This window comes from Callorhinus ursinus, unplaced genomic scaffold (genome assembly GCF_003265705.2).
Source record: "Callorhinus ursinus isolate GAN/ISIS: 27379988/994484 unplaced genomic scaffold, GSC_fseal_2.0 scaffold23, whole genome shotgun sequence".
NCBI lineage: Eukaryota > Metazoa > Chordata > Mammalia > Carnivora > Otariidae > Callorhinus > Callorhinus ursinus.
In genome coordinates this window covers 10,940,628-10,963,674 of record NW_027397085.1, presented here as the reverse complement: position 1 = coordinate 10,963,674, position 23,047 = coordinate 10,940,628, and the positions used below count along the sequence as shown (strand labels likewise).

General features: G+C 34.0%; 1 protein-coding gene across 11 annotated transcripts in view; it reads left to right on the top strand.

Annotated features, from left to right (window-relative positions):
• The window catches only part of ERBIN (erbb2 interacting protein), a 129,908-nt gene extending 107,264 nt beyond the window's left edge, over positions 1–22,644 (top strand). For 2 of the 11 annotated variants that reach the window (XM_025892886.2, XM_025892887.2), the window contains exons 19-27: positions 2,961–3,075; positions 5,257–5,440; positions 7,652–9,197; positions 13,288–13,431; positions 15,898–16,017; positions 18,413–18,622; positions 19,702–19,794; positions 20,265–20,339; positions 21,141–22,644. In XM_025892886.2, coding sequence (XP_025748671.1) covers positions 2,961–3,075; positions 5,257–5,440; positions 7,652–9,197; positions 13,288–13,431; positions 15,898–16,017; positions 18,413–18,622; positions 19,702–19,794; positions 20,265–20,339; positions 21,141–21,248 — 2,595 coding nt within the window. In that variant the 3' untranslated portion in view covers positions 21,249–22,644. The remainder of the gene's footprint in view (positions 1–2,960; positions 3,076–5,256; positions 5,441–7,651; positions 9,198–13,287; positions 13,432–15,897; positions 16,018–18,412; positions 18,623–19,701; positions 19,795–20,264; positions 20,340–21,140) is intronic. The other 9 variants (XM_025892892.2, XM_025892893.2, XM_025892888.2 and 6 more) reach the window with 8 other exon arrangements.
• Positions 22,645–23,047: the final 403 nt, after the last annotated feature.

Below are 23,047 nucleotides of genomic sequence, written 5' to 3'. Positions count from 1 at the left end.
TCCTCCCACCATCCTCCCCTCTGGTAACCATCAGTTTGTTCTCTGTAGTTCAAAGTCTGATTCTTAGTTTGTCTCTTTCTTTGTTAATTTTTTTTTTTTCTTGAATTCCACATATGAGTGAAATCAAAGGGTCTTTTTCTGACTGACTTTTTTCACTTAGCATTATGCTCTCTAGAGCCATCCATGTTGTTGCAAATGGCAAGAAACCTCGTGGCTTGTGAATGTACTTTAAGTGGATCACATCATTCAGTACACTTGATATATACTTTGGACCTAACATAACATAGTCTGTGAAAAGGTTATTAGGTTTGTCTCAGTGAACTTAATACTCTATTTTGTATGATTTCTTTGTGTAAGGCACTGTGTTTGGAGCTATGGTGGCAGAATAGATATAGGTATATAGGTATAATCAAGGTTAGACAGTGCTGAGTGTATAAGAAAAGTACTAAGTGATAAAAATATTAAGTGCTACATAAATTTAGAAAAGAGATACTTTCTGACTAAGAACAACCAAGGATACTTTAGGGTGAAGGAGCTGTTTAATTTGTACACTGGAATATTTCATCTAGCAGAAATATGAAAAATAGGAGAACTGAATAAAATATGGAAGGAATAATGATAGCAAAAGAGTGGTGCTTGAGAAATGTAGAAAAGAACATGTTCCATCTCCCTGAGTGTATCAGGGGTGGTAGAATGAAACAGAATTAATAGAGTAGTTTGGCTCCTGATGGTGACGCTTCCAGAAAGCAATGCTAAAAAGTTTGGATTTAGTGTTCTGTAGTCTTTAAGGAGCCACTGAAGGCCTTTTAGCAGAGCAGTACTTGTGATAGAGCTACGTATTGGGGTTATCTGGCAACAGCTACTGAATTTTCCTGAATTTGAGGGCTTTTTGAATAATAATACTAGAATATGTGTACTGGAACTTTAAGAATATAAGAGATTTAATATATAAATATCCCTGACTATAAGGAGTGGAGAAGAGGGAATAGTCACATAACTGTGCTTGAATAGGATGATGATGCCATTAACTGAACTTGGGCATTAAGAGAACAAGCAGCCTTTGAAGGACTAGTTTGTTTTTGAATATGTGGAATTTGAACACTTAACAGGACCATCTGTTAGACATAATAGGTCATTGGAAATGTGTATCTTTAGCTCAGAAGAGAAATGAAAGCTAGATTATAAATCGAAGAATTACCTACATTAAACTTGAAGAAAATGCAATCCAAAGGGAAACAGGAAGGACAAAATAAGAGCTAACTGCAGGAACATTAGTTGACTTGAGCACAGGAGACAGAAAGGTGGGAGGAAATGTAGGAGCCCGTAGCTCCCTGATGCCAGGTGTAGTATAGGAGGAAGTCTGCTCAGCACTTGAAAGTCCTGCACGTATCAAAATTAGGACAGAACATTTGCCCTTCCTTCTCCTGTTCTCTCATTCTTTGCGCATCCATTCTGTCATTAGGTCCTGTTCATTCCAAAATTTCTGTCAGATTCTTTTTTTCTTTAGGACTGTTAGGATAGCCAGATCCCTTTCTGCTGGTCTCTTTCTCTTCCCGTACATTCTTAATATCAGAGTTACCATTTTGAAAGATAATCTCATGTGAGCTCCTGGCTTGGCAACTTCCAGTAGTGACCAACACATACTCGAGTCCATACTCAGAGCATAACCTTTCCCTCTTCAATCCAGTCTTACTTTTCTGTCTCCTGACAGTTCTCTGAGCTCCAGCTCCATGGAGTTGACATGCTTTGCATACCTTCTCTTATTTCCATGCTTTCATCTGTGCAGAATGTCATTCCTCTCTTATCTCACCCCTCACTTCTCTTCCTTCCCTCTTTACTTTCTCTTCCTATTCTAATTAGAAGTGTCTTTCCATTGTAGTACAGTCCTGAACAGGGTTTGGCTAACTGTGGCCTGTGGCCCGTATCTGGCTCACTGACTGTCATTGTATGACTTGCAAGCTAAGAACAGCTTTTACATTATTAAGTATTGAATACAAATCAAAGGAAGAAGACTATTTCATGACATGTGAACAATTAGATGAAATTCAATTTTCCTGGCACACGGCCACAGGTGTTTGTTCACATGTTGTCTGTGGCTACTTGTGTGCCACAATGGCTGAGTTGGGTAGTTGAAACAGACTGAAGGCCCTTCTTACTGAAATAGTTTTCTGCCCCTGGTCCATATCTTTATTATGTCACTTAGGAGTTACTGGAAGTCAGTACTGCTAACAGAACAATGTTTAAGACTTTTTATTTTCATCATATTATTCACTTATTTTCATCATTAGGAATAATAATTTAACCTGCAAAAGTTCTGGTTTTTTTATACAATATTTACAGTATTAAAATATTTCTATAAATAGTTGTTTGCTACCAGGTCCTTTTGTTCACTACCCCCTTTCACTTAATAGCACTCAATGGCAGATAATCTGGGACTTTTGTCAAATATTAGAGAAAGATTGATGAAGAATAATAAAAAATTCTGTCTTCAAATTGGTTAAAAATTGCCATTAACTCATTTTAACGGAAGAATACCTCAGTCCTGACTCCTTGCAACTTGATAATCTTGGAGGGAATAAATATGAGAATTAGGAAGAGATTTTTGGTTGGAACACCTCTAAACTGAGTTTTTCAAAGACAGAGATTGTGTTTTATTCATTTTTGTTTCTCTAGCACTTGGCATAGTACCAGGCACATATTAATCATTAATACACTTGGATTGAGGCCCACCATGGAATATTATCCCATAGCCACTTTGACATATTGTTAGTAATTGCCATAGTTTTATTGCCCTATCTTGAAAAACTTAAATCACATAGTAGTTTTAGTTACTATTACCATAAAAATGTTTTACATCCATGTTCTAAATATTCTTTCTCTTTGAAGTTCTTATGACTTAATATCTATTCATTTAAAGAAACCAAAATTTATTTAAATACTTTCTTTTTTCTTTAAATTAGGAATCTGAAGAACTTTCTTCTGATGAAGAGATGAAAATGGCAGAGATGCGACCACCATTAATTGAAAGCTCTATTAACCAGCCAAAAGTGGTAGCTCTTAGTAATAACAAAAAAGGTTAGATGTTGAAAGCACTAGGAATAGAAATGGGCTGAATTTATCAAATTCATAAATTTTTTTGAAATAAATTTCATTAAATGTGATTATGTTGTTTAAAACACTTTTTCAAAAAACAATTTTTAAAATATGCCTTTCTAAAAGGTCTATTCCTTAACCCTCTTGTTTTTAAAGAAGAATCTTATTATGTATTTTCTCTTCCCTCATGCAAGGTTATGTATAAGGGTGTGGGCTTTGTAGGCAGGCAAGCTTGCATTGTGATTCTGTTTCTGCTGCTTTTTTGCTGGGTAATCCTTGAGCTACTTAATTTTATGCATATGAACTTAACCTACCTTGACATACATTGAGGCTAATGAAGGAATTTGTGAGTATCAAATGTGCTAGATTATTCAGTGTACTCAGATCTAGCTTGTTATTTTATCTGTTCTGGAACTCTTTTTAAACCATCCTTACACCCCAGCCATTTTTTTTTTCATGTACTAGAATCTCAGACTCTTCTTAGAAATGAAACGGAACTTGAAGGATATCTATCCTTTCCTTTCATCCTTCCTTCACTCCTCCCCCCTAGTGCTTGAACATGTCTATATTATCTCTACCAAATATTCATCCAGTCTTTGCCTTTATGGCATTAATGAAACTTAATGTCAAGGTGGCTCTTAGATAATTTGAATTTCATAATAATAGTGGTAGTGATACTTGTGTACTTACTAGTTGCTGCTTACCATACTAAATATTTTACATGTCACTATCTGTCACAAGGAGGTGGAAGAAGAGGAATAATATCTAGGAAAGAACTTAACCTACCATCTTTCTTAACAGTATTTTAAAAATTAAGACTCCAGCACCCAAATACCTTAAAGTTGAATATAGAAAGCCCCATGTACTATTATTGTCAACAATCTAGACTACTTGAACTGTGCTCCTAAGATATTTGGAACAGAAAAAAATATCTTTAATTCATATAATCTCCTGTGACTGTTTCTATATCTATGATTTGGATAGAATTGCACTAAATACAGTCTTCAGGGTTGTAAAGATAGTAAGTTATTATCTTTTTTCATTTTGTTTTTAAGTAAGCTCTTTGCCCAGCTTGGGGCTTGAACTCATGACCCTGAGATCAAGAGTTACATGCCCCACCGACTTAGCTAGCCAGGTGCCCTAAGTTATTGTTTTATCATTACTTTTTTAAAAAATAATACTTTTTAATAGTACCGCCTATAATGGAATATGAATATTGTCTCTTTCTGTTTATATAAAAAACAAAAGCCATCTCCTATATTGATCATTTTTCTTTTCTTTTTCTTTTTTTTAAGATTTTATTTGTTTATTTGACAGAGACACAGCGAGAGAGGAAACACAAGCAGGGGGAGTGGGAGAGAGAGAAGCAGGCTTCCCACAGAGCAGGGAGCCCAATGCAGGGCTCTGTCCCAGGACCCTGGGATCATGACCTGAGCCTAAGGCAGACGCTTAACGATTAAGCCACCCAGGCACCCCTATTGATCATTTTTCATATGCAGTTCTTTGAAATGGTTTAAAAATAGCAAAAGAGAGCTCACCTTCTGAAACTTCTTGATTTGTTTTTTTTTAATTGACAGTATTGCTCATTTTTATTTTCAGAATAGATGAAAACAACTCCATACTTGTATGAAATAATTTCTTCCCCAGATAAATTTACAAATCTAGGCTGTGAACTGTACTGTTTATTCTTCATTATTAGGACTTTTTAAAGTCATGAATGAGGGGGCACATGGCTCACCCAATTGTTAGAGCATGCGACTCTTGATCTTTTTGTTGTGAGTTCAAGCCCCACATTGGGTGTAGAGCCTACTGAAAAAGATATTGTGAATGAGTGGAAGAGCCATATTCACTAAAACTAACTGATGGCCTTAGAAAAACACTGTATAATACAATCTTGTCAGTAGTTAAAACTAAATCAAATTCTAGATAATCTTAACATAGATCATATTTGTCAAAAAACTTAAAGGTATCACAAGTTTTAAATTACTTAATCTTTGTGTGTATTAGGACTGCATTTTCAGAAGTGCCTTTGTTTATCTTCTAATCCATAGAATTCTTTATATAGTGAACCTGGACAGCATAAATGTCATTTGTCGTCACTGCAAGGTATTAAACGCAAATCTTTAGTGACTTTATCAACGGCTTAAGTTTTTTTTGTTTCAGATGATACAAAGGATACAGATTCTTTATCAGATGAAGTTATACACAATAGCAATCAGAATAACAGCAACTGTTCTTCTCCATCTCGGATGTCTGATTCAGTTTCTCTTAATACTGATAGTAGTCAAGATACCTCACTCTGCTCTCCAATGAAACAAACTCATATTGGTATTAATTCCCAAATCAGGTTTGTGAACATTTTAACAGAATAATTTATTTGTACAATAGAGATAATAAGGCAAATAAATATGTCTGACTAAAACAAAGCTGATTTCACAAATTAATATAGAAGTAGTTCAGGTAGTATGTGATTTCTTCCCCATTTTATTACTACTTATTTAGGTTTGCTACATTTCCATTATATTAGTTTTTTAAGTGGGGAAGAAAAGGAGCATCTGGGTGGCTCAATTGGAAGAGCATGTGACTCTTGATTTCAAGGTCATGGGTTTGAGCCTCACATGGGGTTAGAGATTACTAAAAGATAAACTTTAAAAAAATTAGGAAAGAAAGGATTCAAAGTATTCTAATTCTCTTCATTAAAAAGTTGGACATTATAACAGTATTTTTAGATATTGCAACATAAACAGCTTGTTTGGAGTAATTCAAATTGAAATGGGTGTTTTTTAGATACTCGTGTTTGGAGGGTGCCATTAAAGGGCATTCAGTACCTTTAACTACTTCTGTATCTTTGAATTAGACTTAAATTTGTAGGTCAGACTCTCTAAACAAGACTTAATTCCTACAGGCTAAAATTAGCTGAAGTTTAAAATAACTTAAAACAACTGTTATTTGGGCTTTCAAAATACTTGGCTATGAAAATAAGATGTATTGTTTAACCTTTATGTTATTGTATCAGCTAGGTGCTTATTAGAAAGATTTGGGTTACTACTGAACCCAAAGGTTACTGTATGGCGATTGTTGACTACTTTTTAGAGTAAAATGGTTCTTAAAATCCAGGCACAGCTAAGTCAAATTTTGTTTGTATTGATTTATATTGTTGTAAAAGGAAGATGAATTTTATGTCACAAAATGAGTTTAGCTATTATGTACTTGTAAGTATGATTAATTATATCTGTTCTTTGAAATTGAGGCTAAGACCTAGTGTGGTAATATTATAATTTTTATAACCTCTTAGATGTTAAGATAATGATTAATTTCATGAATAATAAAATGTTACCGATATTTTGTTGAGTAGTTTAGTATTTTATAAATCATGTTTTTTGTGTAATGAAATAAAGGCTATCAAAGGGATATTCCACACCTTTGTTGTATTTCTTTTTTTTTTTTTTGAAGATTTTATTTATTTATTTGACAAAGATAGAGAATACAAGTAGGCAGAGCAGTAGGCAGAGGGAGAGGGTGAAGCAGACTCCCTGTTGAGCAGGGAGCCCAATGCGGGGCTCGATCCCAGGACCCTGGGATCATGACCTGAGCCAAAGGCAGCCGCTTAACCGACTGAGCCACCCAGGTGCCCTGCTTTGTTGTATTTCTAATAATGAATGTAGTCTGTTACCTAATGGGAAGATCAATACTAAGGAATATTTGTTAAACATACTTGAATATTTATACGAGAGGGCACAAATATGTTTTCATATTTGTGTGAAATACAAATAGGTTTATTTATTTCCACCAAGCAGAAGTAAAATGTTTTCTGTATTTTTGAAATAGCACATTTATAAATATTTGCCAAATACAATGGAATAACTTAGAAGAGTTTAGTTTTGCTTTTGATCTTCAGATTTTTTTCAGTGCTGCATTGTTTATTTTATTTTTTAAATCACCATACAATAAAATTTACTTTTTGTTGTTCTAGTTTTTTTTTTAGTATACCTACTTTCTTTACATTTTTTGTAGACCTTTGAGTAATTGTTTAATTCTTAGCTTTTTACAATTTCCTTACTTATATATTTGGGAATCTAATAATAACTACTTAGTTAATATGACTGACTTTAATAATGTAAGGTTTCAGAATTATTTGTGAAAATGTTCTGTGCTCTTTGCTCAACTATTTAAGTTACTGGCTTTCCATGTGTCCGTCCATCTTTCAGTCATTTCATCTTCTAGCACATTCATGAAAAGGTGCTTAAAAAAGTCCATTTTTCTTCACTATTTACCTCTGTTAAACTATATTCTGACAAAGTGATTGGTGATATTGATGAAAATTAACCTTGATTATCTATGAATTTTAATGTTTTACTTGCCTTCATTTAATATAAATATATTATTTATTACAGTAATATTTTAATATTACTCCTTGCTAGTAAATGACTTTCATCTTTGACTCCCATCAGCTCTTTTAACTTTGTGTACCTACACATTAACCAGTTAGTTATTAATGTTTCTTATTACTAAGAAACTGAACTTTATGATGTTTATGATAAAATTATCTTTGTTTTAGGCAAGAAGATGAAAATTTTAACAGCCTTTTACAAAATGGAGATATTTTAAATCATTCAACGGAAGAAAAATTCCAGGTTCATGATAAAAAAGATTTTAACTTACCTGAATATGATTTGAATATTGAAGAGCAATTGGTTCTTATTGAGAAAGGTGTTGACTCAACAGCCACATCTGATGAATCTCACAAATTAGACCATATCAATATGAATCTTAATAAACTTGTAACTAATGATACATTTCAACCAGAGATAGTGGAAAGATCAAAGACACAGGATATAGTGCTTGGAATGGACTTTTTAAGCATTAATGCTAAAGGAGAAGCTGAGCCCTTGGAAAATGGAAATAAGTATCCTAATCTAGAATGTGTAAATAAGGTAAATGGACATTCTGAGGAAACTCCACAGTCTCCTAGGAGGACTGAACCACATGACACTGATTCTTCTGTTGATATGGGTATTTCCAAAAGCACTGAAGATCTCTCTCCTCAGAGAAGTGGGCCAATTGGATCTGTTGTGAAATCTCATAGTATAACTAATATGGAGACTGGAGGGTTAAAAATCTATGACATTCTTAGTGATAATGGACCCCAGCAGCCAAGTGCAACAATTAAAGTAACATCTACTGTTGATGGAAAAAATATTGTCAGGAGCAAGTCTGCTACACTTTTGTATGATCAACCATTGCAAGTATTTACTGGTTCTTCTTCATCTTCTGATTTAATATCAGGTACAAAGGCAATTTTCAAGTTTGATTCAAATCATAATCCTGAAGAGCCAAATATAATAAGAGGCCCTACAGTAAGTGGCCCACAATCTACGCCTCAGATATATGGTCCTCCACAATATAACATCCAGTACAGTAGCAGTGCTGCCGTCAAGGACACTCTGTGGCATACCAAACAGAATCCCCAAATAGATCATGTCAGTTTTCCTCCTCAGCGGCTTCCTAGATCCGAGAGCACAGAAAGTCACAGTTATGCGAAACATTCTGCCAATATGAATTTCTCTAACCATAACAATGTTCGAGCTAATACTGGATACCATTTACATCAGAGACCAGGCCCAGGAAGACATGGGGAAATGTGGGCCATCTCACCAAATGATCGACTCATTCCTGGAGCAACTCGAACTACGATTCAGCGACAAAGTAGTGTGTCCTCTACAGCTTCGGTAAATCTTGGTGAATCAGGTCCCACGAGGCGGGCCCAGATTCCTGAAGGAGATTATCTATCGTACAGAGAGTTACATTCAGTGGGAAGAACTCCATTGATGTCGGGATCACAGAGACCTCTTTCTGCACGAACATATAGCATCGATGGTCCAAATGCATCAAGGCCTCAGAGTGCTCGACCCTCCATTAGTGAAATACCAGAGAGAACTATGTCTGTTAGTGATTTTAATTATTCACGGACTAGTCCTTCAAAGAGACCAAATGCAAGGGTTGGTTCTGAGCATTCTTTATTAGATCCTCCAGGAAAAAGTAAAGTTCCTCATGATTGGCGAGAACAAGTACTACGACACATCGAGGCCAAAAAGTTAGAAAAGGTAATTAAATATGAATTTTTCATTTTCCTGCCTGTGAATTTATTTTTCTTAAGAATATTTGGTATTCTTTGTTTCTTAAGGTGAAACAAGATACTCTGAATTACTGAATATATACTTAAATTTGAGGAGTTTTTTCTTGGTATGTAAAACAGAGTTCAAGTTTAGACTTAGCCAGACTCAGAATAACTGAGATTGTAGGATATGCTTCTTTTCTGTCTCTTACTCTCCAGTGTTTTCTAATGAGCTGAAGTTCGTTTCATATGTTTATGTGTATATCTTTTTTAGATTGTGCCGTACATACTGTAATACATGCATAAATGTGTACCTCTGTTTAGCATTTTCTGACCTGCTCTCATCTAGTAATTATTGGTTATGTAAGTATGTTTACAAAAATAGCAGTTTTACTATATAATTAGCAGAATAACAAGAAATATAGGGCGCCTGGGTGGCTCAGTTGGTTAACCGACTGCCTTCGGCTCAGGTCATGATCCTGGAGTCCCAGGATCGAGTCCTGCATCGGGCTCCCTGCTCAGCAGGGAGTCTGCGTCTCCCTCTGCCCCTCCCCCCCTCATGTGCACTCTCTCTCTCTCTCTCTCACATTCTCTCTCTCAAATAAATAAAATCTTTAAAAAATATATCATAAATGTAAATATTTTATCTAAGATTTTTTTCCCAATGTTATAAAACTAACACTGTCACTGACACAGATGGCTTCTGGCATGGCATTTACTCTTGACCTTTCTGAACTGCATTTCTGACCTACCTGAACTCAGGTGTCTGTGGCTCTAATGAAGTTTGGAAATCATTGGTAAAACAACTTAAGATCATGTTCAGTTTATAACTTAATGTGTAAAGGTCAGTTTTTTGAAAGGAGTTAAAATTTTTAAAAATTACCATGTACAACTGATAAATTAGTGTCACGGTTCTGTGGCTCAAGTGTATAAAGCACGTTCTTTAAGATTTAGCTTCCTGTCTCTCAGTGGGTTTTACCCAAGAATTTTCTTATCTTTGTTCATTAAATATATATATTTAAAAACAGCTAAATGTATACAACCTCAATTAGTCATTTAAAATATTTCCTTAGGTCCGATTTTTCAAAAATGAATGCCTAAAATATGATTGGTACCATATATCAATTCACATTGAACCTCCGCCTATAATTGTTAGCTCTTTTGAATACTATCACCTTTAAATAGCTGAGCATCTCATGGCCTTAGGCAACCTCATTCTCATCCATTTTGTCTCAGCTCTAGCTATACGTATTGTTGAGGCTCTTTGAGCTTGTGTGCTTTTTCTAAGGAACTTGGAAATTTCTTAAGCAGAGGAGTACCATAACTGTTTTATAAATAAACTCCTGGAGATACTATGGAACTAGAACGAGGAAGGGCTATAGTTTTTTTGGGTTTTTTTGTTTTGTTTTGGGTTTTTTTGAGGAGGAGGAGGAAGAGGCTGTATTTAAGTTGATTGAGTTACGAGGGTCTCAGGTGGTCCAGAAAATAAAAGAAATGTACTGATGGAAGTGAGACAAAGGCAAGAATTCAAGAGACAGTTTTGAAACAGACTCTAGAATAGTTTACTTGTGATTGGAATATTCCTGTAATAAGTCTTTGAGGAAAAGGAATTAAGCTAGAGTGGTGCCTTGAGTAACTGGTTGTTGGGAATGCCAACATAGAGAATGAAGAGCAGATTTGGATGAAGAGATGAGTTTGGTTATCATATTCTGTGTAGTTGACATCTCAGGTGGTTGTTCTCCCATTACTTTCCTGTCTGACGGAGATGTACCTAGACTTGAGTAAATAGGAAGCAAGTAGCAGCTACCCCATTGTTCATTGTACCTCTCTGCTTTATATATTTAGAAATCGGCCATTCAGTTACTTCAAGAATGTGTGACAGTAGCTTCCCAGTTATGCCCAGTGGTAATTGAGAGGTGAGGAATAGGCCAGTGAAACTAAGAAATTAGCCTTGTGAGGACACAGAGCAACATGACTTAGACTACAAACTTGAAAGCATTGGTTAAAAATGGTGGAGGGTGATGGAAAATCTGTTTGCTCCTCTGCAATTCATTCTTTTCCTCCCCCAAACATAATTCTTAAGGCCTGGTAGACATTTGAAAATATTTCACAATGCCTTACCCACCTCTAGAGGTAAGTCCCCAAATCAAAAGTTGCTACTTTGCCCAGCTTAGTTGCTTAGCATTAATACAAAAATAGTAAGTTATTGCAGCTTATTTGGTTTTTAAACCTTCTATTAATAACCCCTCCGTCCCTTCCTGCAACAAACTGTACCTGGAACCCAAACATATAAATAGATCTCACCTCTTGCTTCTCAAGGCTTATTTAATTAAACTAACAATTCTGGTAAGAAGCACTCAACTAGAATATCATTAACATAACATGATAATATCCACATTCAGTTGCTACAGTACAACTGTTAGCATGTAATGAACAGCGGTGCCCAGGACATATTCCTTAACTGAGCTCTGCACAAATGTGTTGTGTTGTGACAGCGTGCAGTTTTATATAGATGTCTATGCACAGGCCTGAATTAAAAACCGCACCTGTTCTGAGCTTTAGCCTTCTTAGTGACATAGTTACAAAAACTTTATATATGTTCAAAGACGACAGAAAAAGCTTTGTTCCAGGATCTACATATAATTAAGAAGGATCATTTGGACCACTCAAGTTAAGAACATGTTAAAACTATGTGTAACACATCAGTGTGTGTTGTTTATGTTTCTGTCAATGTGTGATTGTATAGTTTATTTTTACATTATAATCAAATGTTCATGGAACCTCTGAATTGTCTCTGCCAAATCCCAATTGTTTGTGAAATGGTCTGGGAAAGTATAGGCACGGCCTGTTAAGTTTAGCTTTTTCTTTAGTCATTACTTTGGAATCCACAAAAAAACTAAAAGTATACATTGTAATTTTATAGATCCCTTTCATTCTGGAATGGCACATTAAGATTTCTTGGTATTAGAGATCAACTTCATAATTTGGAGAAGGCATATATATTCCCTAGGAATAATACAGAAATGCTTGTTATGACATTTCTATATTTCTTGGTAACAAGCCATGCTCAAAATGTGGTTGCTCTCAGTTTGACCATAAGACCCTCAATATTCAGGGACATGACAAGAAGCATCCACATAAAAGAAAAGCATGTAACAGCTCTGGGAATTAATAAGCAGAAACAACAAAAATCAGGCATTGTGTTTATTGAGGTACATTTTTCAGGCAGCTCTGGGATTAGTGATAAGAGATTCATCAGTGTAACATTCCGTCAGTGGTTCTTCAAGTTTAAGCAGCAAATGCCACTACTAACTCCTAAAATATAATCTTAACTATCTGCCTATTTGAATTGGGGAATTTTTTTTACAAGTACATTGCCTAACTTTTTTCTCCTGGTAACTGTAGAGCAGTGGAAGCCTTTTAAGTGTTATATCCTAAAACTTCATGTATATGTTAACTTTTTTTTAATGTAATACATGTTTCTAAATGTAGAAGGTGATTTTTTTTAGAAATTACAGTGGCCAAGAGCCAGGTGTATTTTGCAGATTTATTTTGTGCTATGTATGTATGTTTAAACTCTCCATTTATTTAATAATAATATAGAATTGATTTCTATAAAATGAAGCAGACTCTAGAAATCCATTTTGATTTAGAAATAACTGGTTGTTGGTAAAATTTATCTTTATACAGGAATTAGCTTGCGTTCCATATATAACTACATATGTACACATACATCTAGGGATGGCATCAGTTCCTCTTTTCTGACGAACTTCTAATGAGATGTATTAGGAGTAAAGGAAATGATAGCATTATAAAAGCCACTGTATGTTTGTACTTTCTTCTTTAGTGTTTAAACATGTGAATGGTTGGATTTACATGTACTTTATGTGTATATGTGTATGTTGTCATGTAAATATATGGTAAATAGTGCCAATCTCTTGCAGTGGCACTGAAAATTTGATGCATGATATTCCTGCGTGGCATTGGGGTTACTTATAAATACGTCTTTGTACATAACATGTCTTGTGAATTTTGCATGCTACACTAATCTCTGTTAAATCTATCCCCTCTTTATTCAGAGCATGCTGTCAAGGTCCTTTAATTCCAATTTTACTGCTGTAAGCAACTTTCACTATGGCAGCTCTAGGGATCTGCATGGCAGCCAAGGCAGCCTTGCCTTGAGTGTTGCAGACGGAAGAGGTTCTGGTGGGCACATTTTTCGAGTGAGTACCTGCAGTAGACGAGTACTTTTAGTACACAGAAGAAGAAAAAAAAAACCACATTTTAATGTTTTCACATTTCTAGAAAATAAGTTTTTATGGTGGGTCAGATATCTTGATTACCTTCTAGTTCTTCCATAGTTCTAAAGTTTAGTTCTAAAACTCCCTGCAAAGTTGATTTAGTATTTATCTCTTAAGTTTCTTTAGTTATAAGCTAAGGATGTAGTATATTCTTGTTTATGTAAATAGGGATGAGCAATTGAAATAACTGAGTGGTTTTTTAAAAATTACTATGCTTTGTGGTGTTTTCTCTTAATAAAATTAACTAGTCTCCATAACTCAAGGTTTTAAGGCTATGCTATACATAGTACACAGAAGTGGGGAAGAATAATTTTTAGTTTAGTGATTGAGAATTGGCAAATGAGAAGCACTACCTGGAAGTAAGTTTAATCAAAATTCACTGAATATGAGTAAGGCTGGAGAAATTGTAATAAGTACCAATGAAAAGGCAAAACCCAAATCCTTTCTTATACATGTTTTAGCGTAGTCATTAATGATGAAGAAGGAAGGCTTATTCTCTTAATGAAAGTTAAGGGTAGGCGGTAAGAATGGCAGAAAAGGAGAAAGAACAACAACTCTCGTATGGCTCTATTTTAAGATTTTTCTCTTCATAACAACTTAAGGTGTTAGCATGGCCTCTAAATAAATATTTATTTCTCCCCCTTCCATTCTGAAAAGATACTTCTCCTCTTACAACATTATTTTGTCTCCTCCCTGTAGTTTTATTTCCATATTGACTCTGCTTACTTCTGGATCCTTGCCTTTTCCTAAGGGTCCTCATTACCACCCCCTTTTTAATACACTGCTGGCTTTGCATTGTTGTGTTCTAGGACAAGAGTGGTCTCCTGGATTCACTTTGCTGTGGCTGGACCTCGCCTTTCCTGCTCTGCCCTCTTGTTTCTATGTTAGAGTCATAGCAGTTGTTTTGTAATTTATCACTGGAATGGGAAGAGAAGAGTGATAGCTATTAAGCCCTGCATTTCTGGTACTCATTCCGACTGAAACCACAGAGTGAAGACCAGGGGCTTTTATTAACTTAGAAATAATCTTTATTGTCATCTGGAATGATTGTCTTTCCAAATTCTTAAACAGTAATATTTTTTGCTTATTCTTAAACTCAGAGCCTTTGAGTTTGTTGCATTTTGCTTTTTTATTCATAACATACTTGTTCTTGTTCTTTTAAAGACTAAATAAACAGTTATACATTCAGACTTGAATTTAAACTTCAAGCTATGACCTAAGTTGATTACTGTGCATTCCGAAAGCACATCTCAAAAATGGGGAAGGAATGCAAAATACTCATGACATAAATTCATAAAATCAGATCAAACCAAATCTAAAAATGCTAATCGGTGCTTTGAACCAGCAACTAACTGCACATGATAGCTCTATTGCAAATAATGTTTCTAAGGTTAAATCACAAGCCCTTAGACTTATGTGTATCCTGTGGCATATCATAATGAAGTAGATTTCAGATTATTTTTCAAAATGATGATGTAGTATACGTAGCTGTGTTGCTAGCCACATATTATTTTGAAAGTAACAATAGCGCTATTTATCACAGTCCCTTTAGTTTTCAAAAATATAGCTAAGTGTGTTTAGAACTAAATTAAAATGAAAAGTATGGGCATCTTGCTCCCTAGCATATTATAAAAAATATTCAGAGACAATGAGCTACTGAGTTTGTTTTTTCTCTAAAGTTATCAGTGAGGTAGACTATAAGGATATTATTGACATATAAAAATATCAACTCTGGTTAATTTTAAAAGCAAATTTAAAACCAGACCATTGGTGTTAAAAAATACTGAGCTGTCCAATACTAGTATGATAAAATTAAGCTAAACTGCATTTTATAAGATTGTGTATTTATTGGTACTGCCCATCATTAATAAGAAAATCCCAGGTGGCACTGTGCTGTTAATAGCAGTTATTATTATTATTTTTTTTTTTTTTACAAAAACAAAAAACCTTTTTGTAGTACTCAACAGGAGTAAATTTTAGTTGCTCTTAAAATTTGGGACTTTTGACTTAGTTCATTAATAACTAAATTGTTCACAGTGTTAAAAGCTAGGTATTACTGTAAATAAAACTAAAAGCATTATGAAGTATATATTAAAGGTACTAATACTTTTTCCTGTTTTATTGAGACATCACATGGTATTAGTCCAAGGGATACATCATAATAATTTGACACATACACATAGTGAACTGATTACCACCACAAGTTTAATGTCCATCATAAAGGTACTAATATTGATGGCAGTTATGATCATAATGTTTGACTTGGTTCTTCATCTTTCCACTACCTAGTTAATATTTTTTCCAGTCTCCTTTCAAGTGTCATCATCATTTTGGTTTCACATCTGAAAGAGCATTATTTGTTTACTTTTTATTTCCCCTCATTTGAAGCATCCCCAGACATCCTGTCCAGGAGATCCTTGTCAAGATGATATATTCATTTCAGGACAGCCGAACTCCTCGTCAGCTACACTTAGTCACAAAGATGTTCCTCCAGACACCTTGATGAAAGTAGGTGTTCAGGAAATAAATGAAAACATCTCTTTGAACTTGTTTTACAGCTTTTGAACTGTAAATAACATAATGCTTTAACACTGAAAATAATTTTTTGAGGACTTTCCCTCGATTAGAAAAGATTGTTAAAAAACTAATTGGGAATTATGAAATAGATTTTTACTCTATTATTTCTTAGTTTAGTCACTGATTTTTTTCCACCGTGGAAAATGATTTTATTGTTATTTTTGGATTTCTCTACTATCATCTACTTATTGTATTGTTTGAGTCAGAGGCTTCTTAGCATCCTGATAGTAAATCTTTTGGAGAATTAAAGATGAACCTGTCTTAAATTCTTCGTTTGAGGATGTTATTAAAGGCATTTTAAAATACTTTAAATGTAATTAGAAATAACCTTGAAAGACTTCTGTATGTGGTAGAATAGATGATGATTGTATTCTTACTACTTTTGTAACTAAAGCATCACTTAGAGAGTTTACTTTTCTGTCACCAATACCAAATAGATAATTTTCTTTAATATTCTCTTTCAGCTGTTCTTTCTTCTAACTAATTCCAATTCCATATTCCTAGTATAACCAGATAGAGTTTTGAAGCATACTTAATGTATTCTATAAAAACTTCTACATTATTCTTGAGAGTAGGAACCCAGCCATATAACATAAGTTCATACATAACTATTTATTTTACCCCATTTTTTCTTTTAAGTGAGCTGTGTTATTCAGTTTCTTTTTCTTTTTAACATCCATTTTTGTAGTTTAGGTTACTGGGTTGTTTCACACTTGTATTCTCCTGAGCCATCTGCTAACAATAGCTTAATATATTCAATGGGTATGTTTAACATTGATGTAAAATGTCAGGCACAACTAAGAATCTAGGTATCAGGCAGTCTTATCATGGGTCAGAAGTAATTATTGTTTGGAAAATTTTCCCCAGGAGAAAGGTTTTGAATCTGCACATAGGAATAAATGATACAAGCTTGGAGAAAGCGAGTGCAGTCCACAGAGTTGTGCCTAAGTAATAAAGTGACAACACAACCACTTAAAGGCTCCTGGCAGATTAATGACTTCAAATCTACAAAATTCAAGTAGTAAACAACCACAATTTTTTTAAAAAAGATACGGGGATAATGGAGTACCTCATTCGCTTTTTTCTCCAACCAATGTAAGATTTGTCATAGAGTGATAACATCTTTGTGCCCTGTTAGAAAGCACCTGTTGGAAACTTTAAGTTCCCAAAGTTCAGAATTAACCAAGTTCTGAAGTATAATACAGTAAGAAAGATAACTTTTTTTAAAGTAAAAATCTTCACCAAAGCCAGACTTCTTTGTTTCCTTCAGCAAGGTTCATGTAACAAGAATATAGTTCTGAAACAATTACCATAATCTTTTCCCAAACTTTTCTACTTTGGGATAATTTTAGGAGAATGGGGCTAAATATTTCTCTCACAGTTTTTCTATAATTCACTTGTGAATAAGATCACCTTTTTATTAATAATAATGAAGTTTTAAATGATTGAATAGCTGAAAAATATTTCCCCCTCTATACAGGCAATCTCTCTATATGCACATACTTATAATACAAATGTAAACTTATTTTTCAGATAGTTTCATCATACTAACATAACAGATTATTAGCTGCATTTGCACAAAGGTGATTTTAACTCTTAAATTCAGATTCAGTCTAAACGATGAGAAGTATTAAAACAAGGATAGATCTTTAACAACAAAATAATTACCTCAGATTTTTTGTGTAACTTGCGAAAAGTAAAATAGAACGTCAAGATTTAATTTTTGTGGTTACTGTTTTATGGAACTAACATTTAAGGAGTTTAAAAGTTGCTAACTGCTACACACACATGAGGAGTAAGTTAGTTTCCTACTGTATAGCTGCCTTGACTTGTTAATTCTGGAAAGAAAGAAATAAAAGTAGAAAATACAGTCAGATTAGGACACAGAAATTTCAGCTTTTGTTCAGAAGAAAACATGAACAAATACATCTTCTGTGTGTATGTGAGATGGGAAAATTTACCCTTTTAATGGGCTTAAATTTTAAAATTTTGACATAATCACCATTTTAACATTTGGTTACTGTAAGAAAGATAGGTCCATGCATATTGAACAGAAAAGCAGATAATTTTAAATGTAGATAGGATTTCCTTTCATTTGAAACCTTTAAAGAGTGAGGATCTATCTGCAAGCATTCAAGCAAGTTTAGAATTAATAGCTTTTTTCTTTTAAAACTGTAAAATTAGAAAAAATAGTATAAGTGACTTGATATTGTATGATTTAGAATGTTAAACTCTAGTGCTTTTGTAATGCTCCAAGAAGAAAATCCAAATATTTGTAATGAGACATTATTGTTGGTCATTTTAAGACACTTCGTGTTTTTCTTAGATGCCTTTGATTAATGGACAGATGGGCCAGCCCCTCAGGCCTCAGGCAAATTATAGTCAAATACATCACCCCCTTCCTCAGGCTTCTGTGGCAAGGCATCCCTCTAGAGAACAACTAATTGATTACTTGATGCTGAAGGTGGCCCACCAGCCTCCATATACACAGCCCCATTGTCCTCCTAGACAAGGCCATGAACTGGCAAGGCAAGAGGTAAGAATAATCAAGAATATTTGAAATATGAAACTAAGCTCTTAATGTACTTTATAGGTTATTTAACTATTAGCAATAAATCCATATAGAATTTTAACATAGTTTTTACCAATTTGTTGAAAGGTTTGGTTTCATGTTAAGTTTATAGGGTGTCAGACTTAATGGTTAACTTGACTCTGTGATCCCCTGTGTTCTGATTAATTGACATAGGATTCAGTGTTTTGGATGTGATTTTTTTTTTTCCCCCTAAGGTGGTTGTTTATACAAAACCATTTGATGATACTCCAGTAATTAGACCTTCTTCAGGAATATGAATAGTAGACCATGAAACTTGACTGACATGTTATGGTTTACCATTGCTATTTGACACTGAGAGTTTGAAATTTGACTATAGTCTCCAAACTACTTCGAGAATTAAATCTTACAAAGTACTTAAAAAGTGACTAATCATACATTTACATATTTTGATAGTTTATTGATAAAGTAATATTGTTAGAAACTTAGGCAGAGAACATGTGCCTTATTCATTTTGGTTTAGTCTCTGGGGAAAGGGAGTATTTTGTAACAAGTTTAGTTCTTGATCTTTTTTTGTAGCGTGGCTATAAAAAATATTATCAATTGATCATCAGTCCCAATGTCTTGCAAGCATATAAACAGGTTCAAGAAATGAGGAGTTGATATCCAACAACCACCCGGGGATTTTTAAATATCTTACGGAACTCCCAATAAACAGAGATACTATGTAGATGTTTTACAATTGGAAACTGATAATAAGCTGGTAATAACTGTGTGTGCTCAATATCATTAAAATCCATGATACCTAAAAAAAAAAAAATAAGATCGATAGTGATCGGTTGCCTATCCTTGTAAAATAACAGGAGATTAATTTAGGAGCTATGCTTTATAATCCCAGCTGTGCCTTTAACTCACTAACTTATTAACATGATATTCCATGTTATAATTTCCCTTCATCTGCCTGAATATTTATTTTAAATGAATCTTTATATATTTTACAAATAGTTAAATACTGTGTTGTAGCTTTTTCTGAGATGTTAGTAATAGTTTATTTTCATATTCAGATTCGAGTGAGAGTTGAAAAGGATCCAGAACTTGGATTTAGCATATCAGGAGGTGTTGGGGGCAGAGGAAATCCATTCAGACCTGAAGACGATGTGAGTTTGTGTATTTGTCCTTGAGATACCCATAAGGTTTTATTCACTACTTAATGCCTCCTGTAAAAATCTAACAGATACTTATATAAATCTAGACAGATACCATCTTTTTTATTTCTCTCTGTATTGTTCAGCTTTTTGTTTTGAAATGTGATCACTTCAAATTAATTGTTTGAGGAAAACAAATTAAACCCCCAGTTTTAAATGTTCATCACACTGTGAAGTGATTTTTAAATTTGGTTATTACATGTCTGTACATCTGTACTTTAAGAGAAGTTACTGTACTCAAGTCAGAATTACCAGCACCAAAAATAACAATGGGTTGTAACAATATTCAGAGAAAACAGGGAGAAAACTTGTACTATGATTCAGATATTTACATACTGTCAAAGAAAAATTGTTCCTTGTTACTCTGTCATTGATGCATACTGTTTTCCATTAAGTGTTTATCTTTTTTGTTGTTATTAAAGGGTATATTTGTAACAAGGGTACAGCCTGAAGGACCAGCATCAAAATTATTACAACCAGGTGATAAAATTATTCAGGTAACTAAGATACATCTTATTATTACTTTCTTAATTTTTCATTTTATAAGATCTGCTTTCTCATCAAGAAATTATTAAATGCCAAATTTTGAAAATAATCATTTTATGAAGTTTATCATTAAATATTTGTGGATGAAAATAGTGGCATTTCTTATAGGCCACTCTCTTAGTATTTTCATAGTTGATGATATTTCTTCCTAAAACCTTGGAAAATCATGGATATTTTCGAATACATATTAGATATATCTTAGCATTTTGTTTAAGTTCAGGAATGTTAACTTCTTTAAAATAGGATGGTGAAAGAATCTGTTTGTTACAAGAATTAAAGAATTTAATTCACGTGAAGCACTTAGAACTGTATTTGGTATATAGTAAAACCTCAGTAAATGTTAAGCCTAAATTATAAGAAATGTGGTGTTTATCGGCTGGCCCAAGGCAATAGGAAGAGTAAGCCTTGCCCTCTGCTATCCTTGCATGTTGGTGACCTCATTTACACGTTAGCACATACACATAACACCACGCCTGGCACTGTGTCTTAGCCAGGTGCTTCCTAACATTGGGTTGCTACATAAGAATTACCTGAAAACGTAGACAGGGTGCAGGTTCCTGCGTCTCACCTTCAGAGATTTTAATTTCATAGATGTGGGGTAAGGCCCAGGAATCTACATGATGTTTTAAATTGCCAGAATGATTCTTATTTTCTGCCAGGTTTGTGCACTACCAGCAGAAATTTAAATGTACAGATGCAAATAAATTACTATGAAATGTTTTTCTTAAAGACATTTTTCTTCTTTCTTCTAGGCTAATGGCTACAGTTTTATCAATATTGAACATGGACAAGCAGTGTCCTTGCTAAAAACTTTCCAGAACACAGTAGAACTCATCATTGTACGAGAGGTTTCCTCGTAAGAATTGTGGACAAAAAAAGGGGAAAGGCAGCAAGATTTATTGGAAGATATTTGCAGGGGAAATTAATATTTTGACTATTTTTATATGTAAAGATGAACTCAAAAAATTATGTTCAAATTTGTACATTAATGAAATAATGGAACTTGTGGTTAGAGGGAAAGAACCACTGTACAGTATATAGGGGAGACTGTTGAATTCATACCATATAAAAGTTCTTGTTAGGTTTTTAAACATAGCAATCAAGGCTGCAAAAACAAACATATGTTGTTTTTGTATAGATTGTAGGTTTATTTTTGGATTTCATACACATGACTGAACTCTGTGCAAGGCTCTAGTTAGCCTTGATTGTAGCCCAGAGACAGATGGCAGAGCTTTCTGTCTCATAGCTTTTGTGCCCTTATTTTTATTCAACTCGTATTAATGTTTTTCTGCTGAAACTACTTTTTTTTAATGTGGGCAAGAGATTTGAAGTGTTGGTTTTTGCTATGTGCATATTGAATTGAAGAGTGAGTAGGTGAAGGTGGTGCTGGTGGGTTCACTTTCCAAGGCCAGATTAAAACAGTTAATTCCTATAAAAATCTGGAAGCAAAGATTGAGAAAATAGCTGTTAAATGTGTTTTTATTAATAAAATAATGCAATAAAAATGTAGTGTCTTTTTAAAGAAATAAAAAAGACAATAATTGCATTAATGAGCTCTACAGGATCTGTTCTTGTCATAGCCATTGACAGTACATTTGCTACTGGTGATTCAATTTTTAATTTTTTAGTCACAGGAAATTTTTAACTCTTCTGTAGATGCATGTCCGTGCATTTTTTTGAGATATGGAAATCTCTTGATTTTTCGCAAATGGTGGTCCTTGCAGTCTGTTTTATAATTAGTATTCCATTTTAATCTTAATTTATAATTTTTATTTTGAGCAGCAAATGAAACTCAAATGGCCAGTTTTAAAAGATTGTGTTGCTGTAACACAAAGTGTAAGCAGATTTAGGAAAGCCTCTTGATTTTGTTTGGTCTCACATTGCCTTGGTAAAGTAAAAGGAAATATAGTACGCATGGAGCTAGGAAACCAAAGCAAGTTTGTGAAATTGGCACAGTGATAGAGAATTGCTGTGGAGAGTTGTAGAGCAAAGGGATGGGTCCTTGAGGCCTACCAGTGTGTAAAGGTATTCAAATAAAGGGCTGTTCCTACAGGTAACATTAAATGTGAACTCGACGCTTCAGAGTCTTTAAAGGGTTTCTAAGTGTATCAGTGTAATAGAATAGTGTTTTACCACCATCTGCCTTTGTTCCTCGTTAGTGTAACAAATATTTCATAGATGTTTATTAATTTGTTCATCCAAACCATTAATTTTGTTTCTGTTCTTTGTAATTCAATAAAATTTGAGTAACATGCAGTGGTAAGAATTAATGCATGGTTATTTGGACCAGAAAAAAGTGCCACAGAAGACCAGTAACTGTTTAGTCGAGGCTAGTCTGGAGCCTTTCATTAGAGCAATATTCAGTTATTGCAGTTCATTTTTAATTACTAAGAAATATAATTTTGGAATTTTTAATCTGTTATGCTTTGTTCTTCAACCTTGTTTTAATTAAGACTTTTATAGGACTAGCAAAACAGCAATTTACATTATTTTTGCAAAAAAAGTTGAACTCGTTCCTTTCTTGCTAGTCAGAGTAAATAGGCAGTAATTTTCAAGATGTGAACTCAAATATTGCACTTCTTTCAAGATGTTATCATTTGGTTATTGTACTGTATAGTTTTAATAATATTGATTGAAACCCTTTAACAACTCTTTGTAA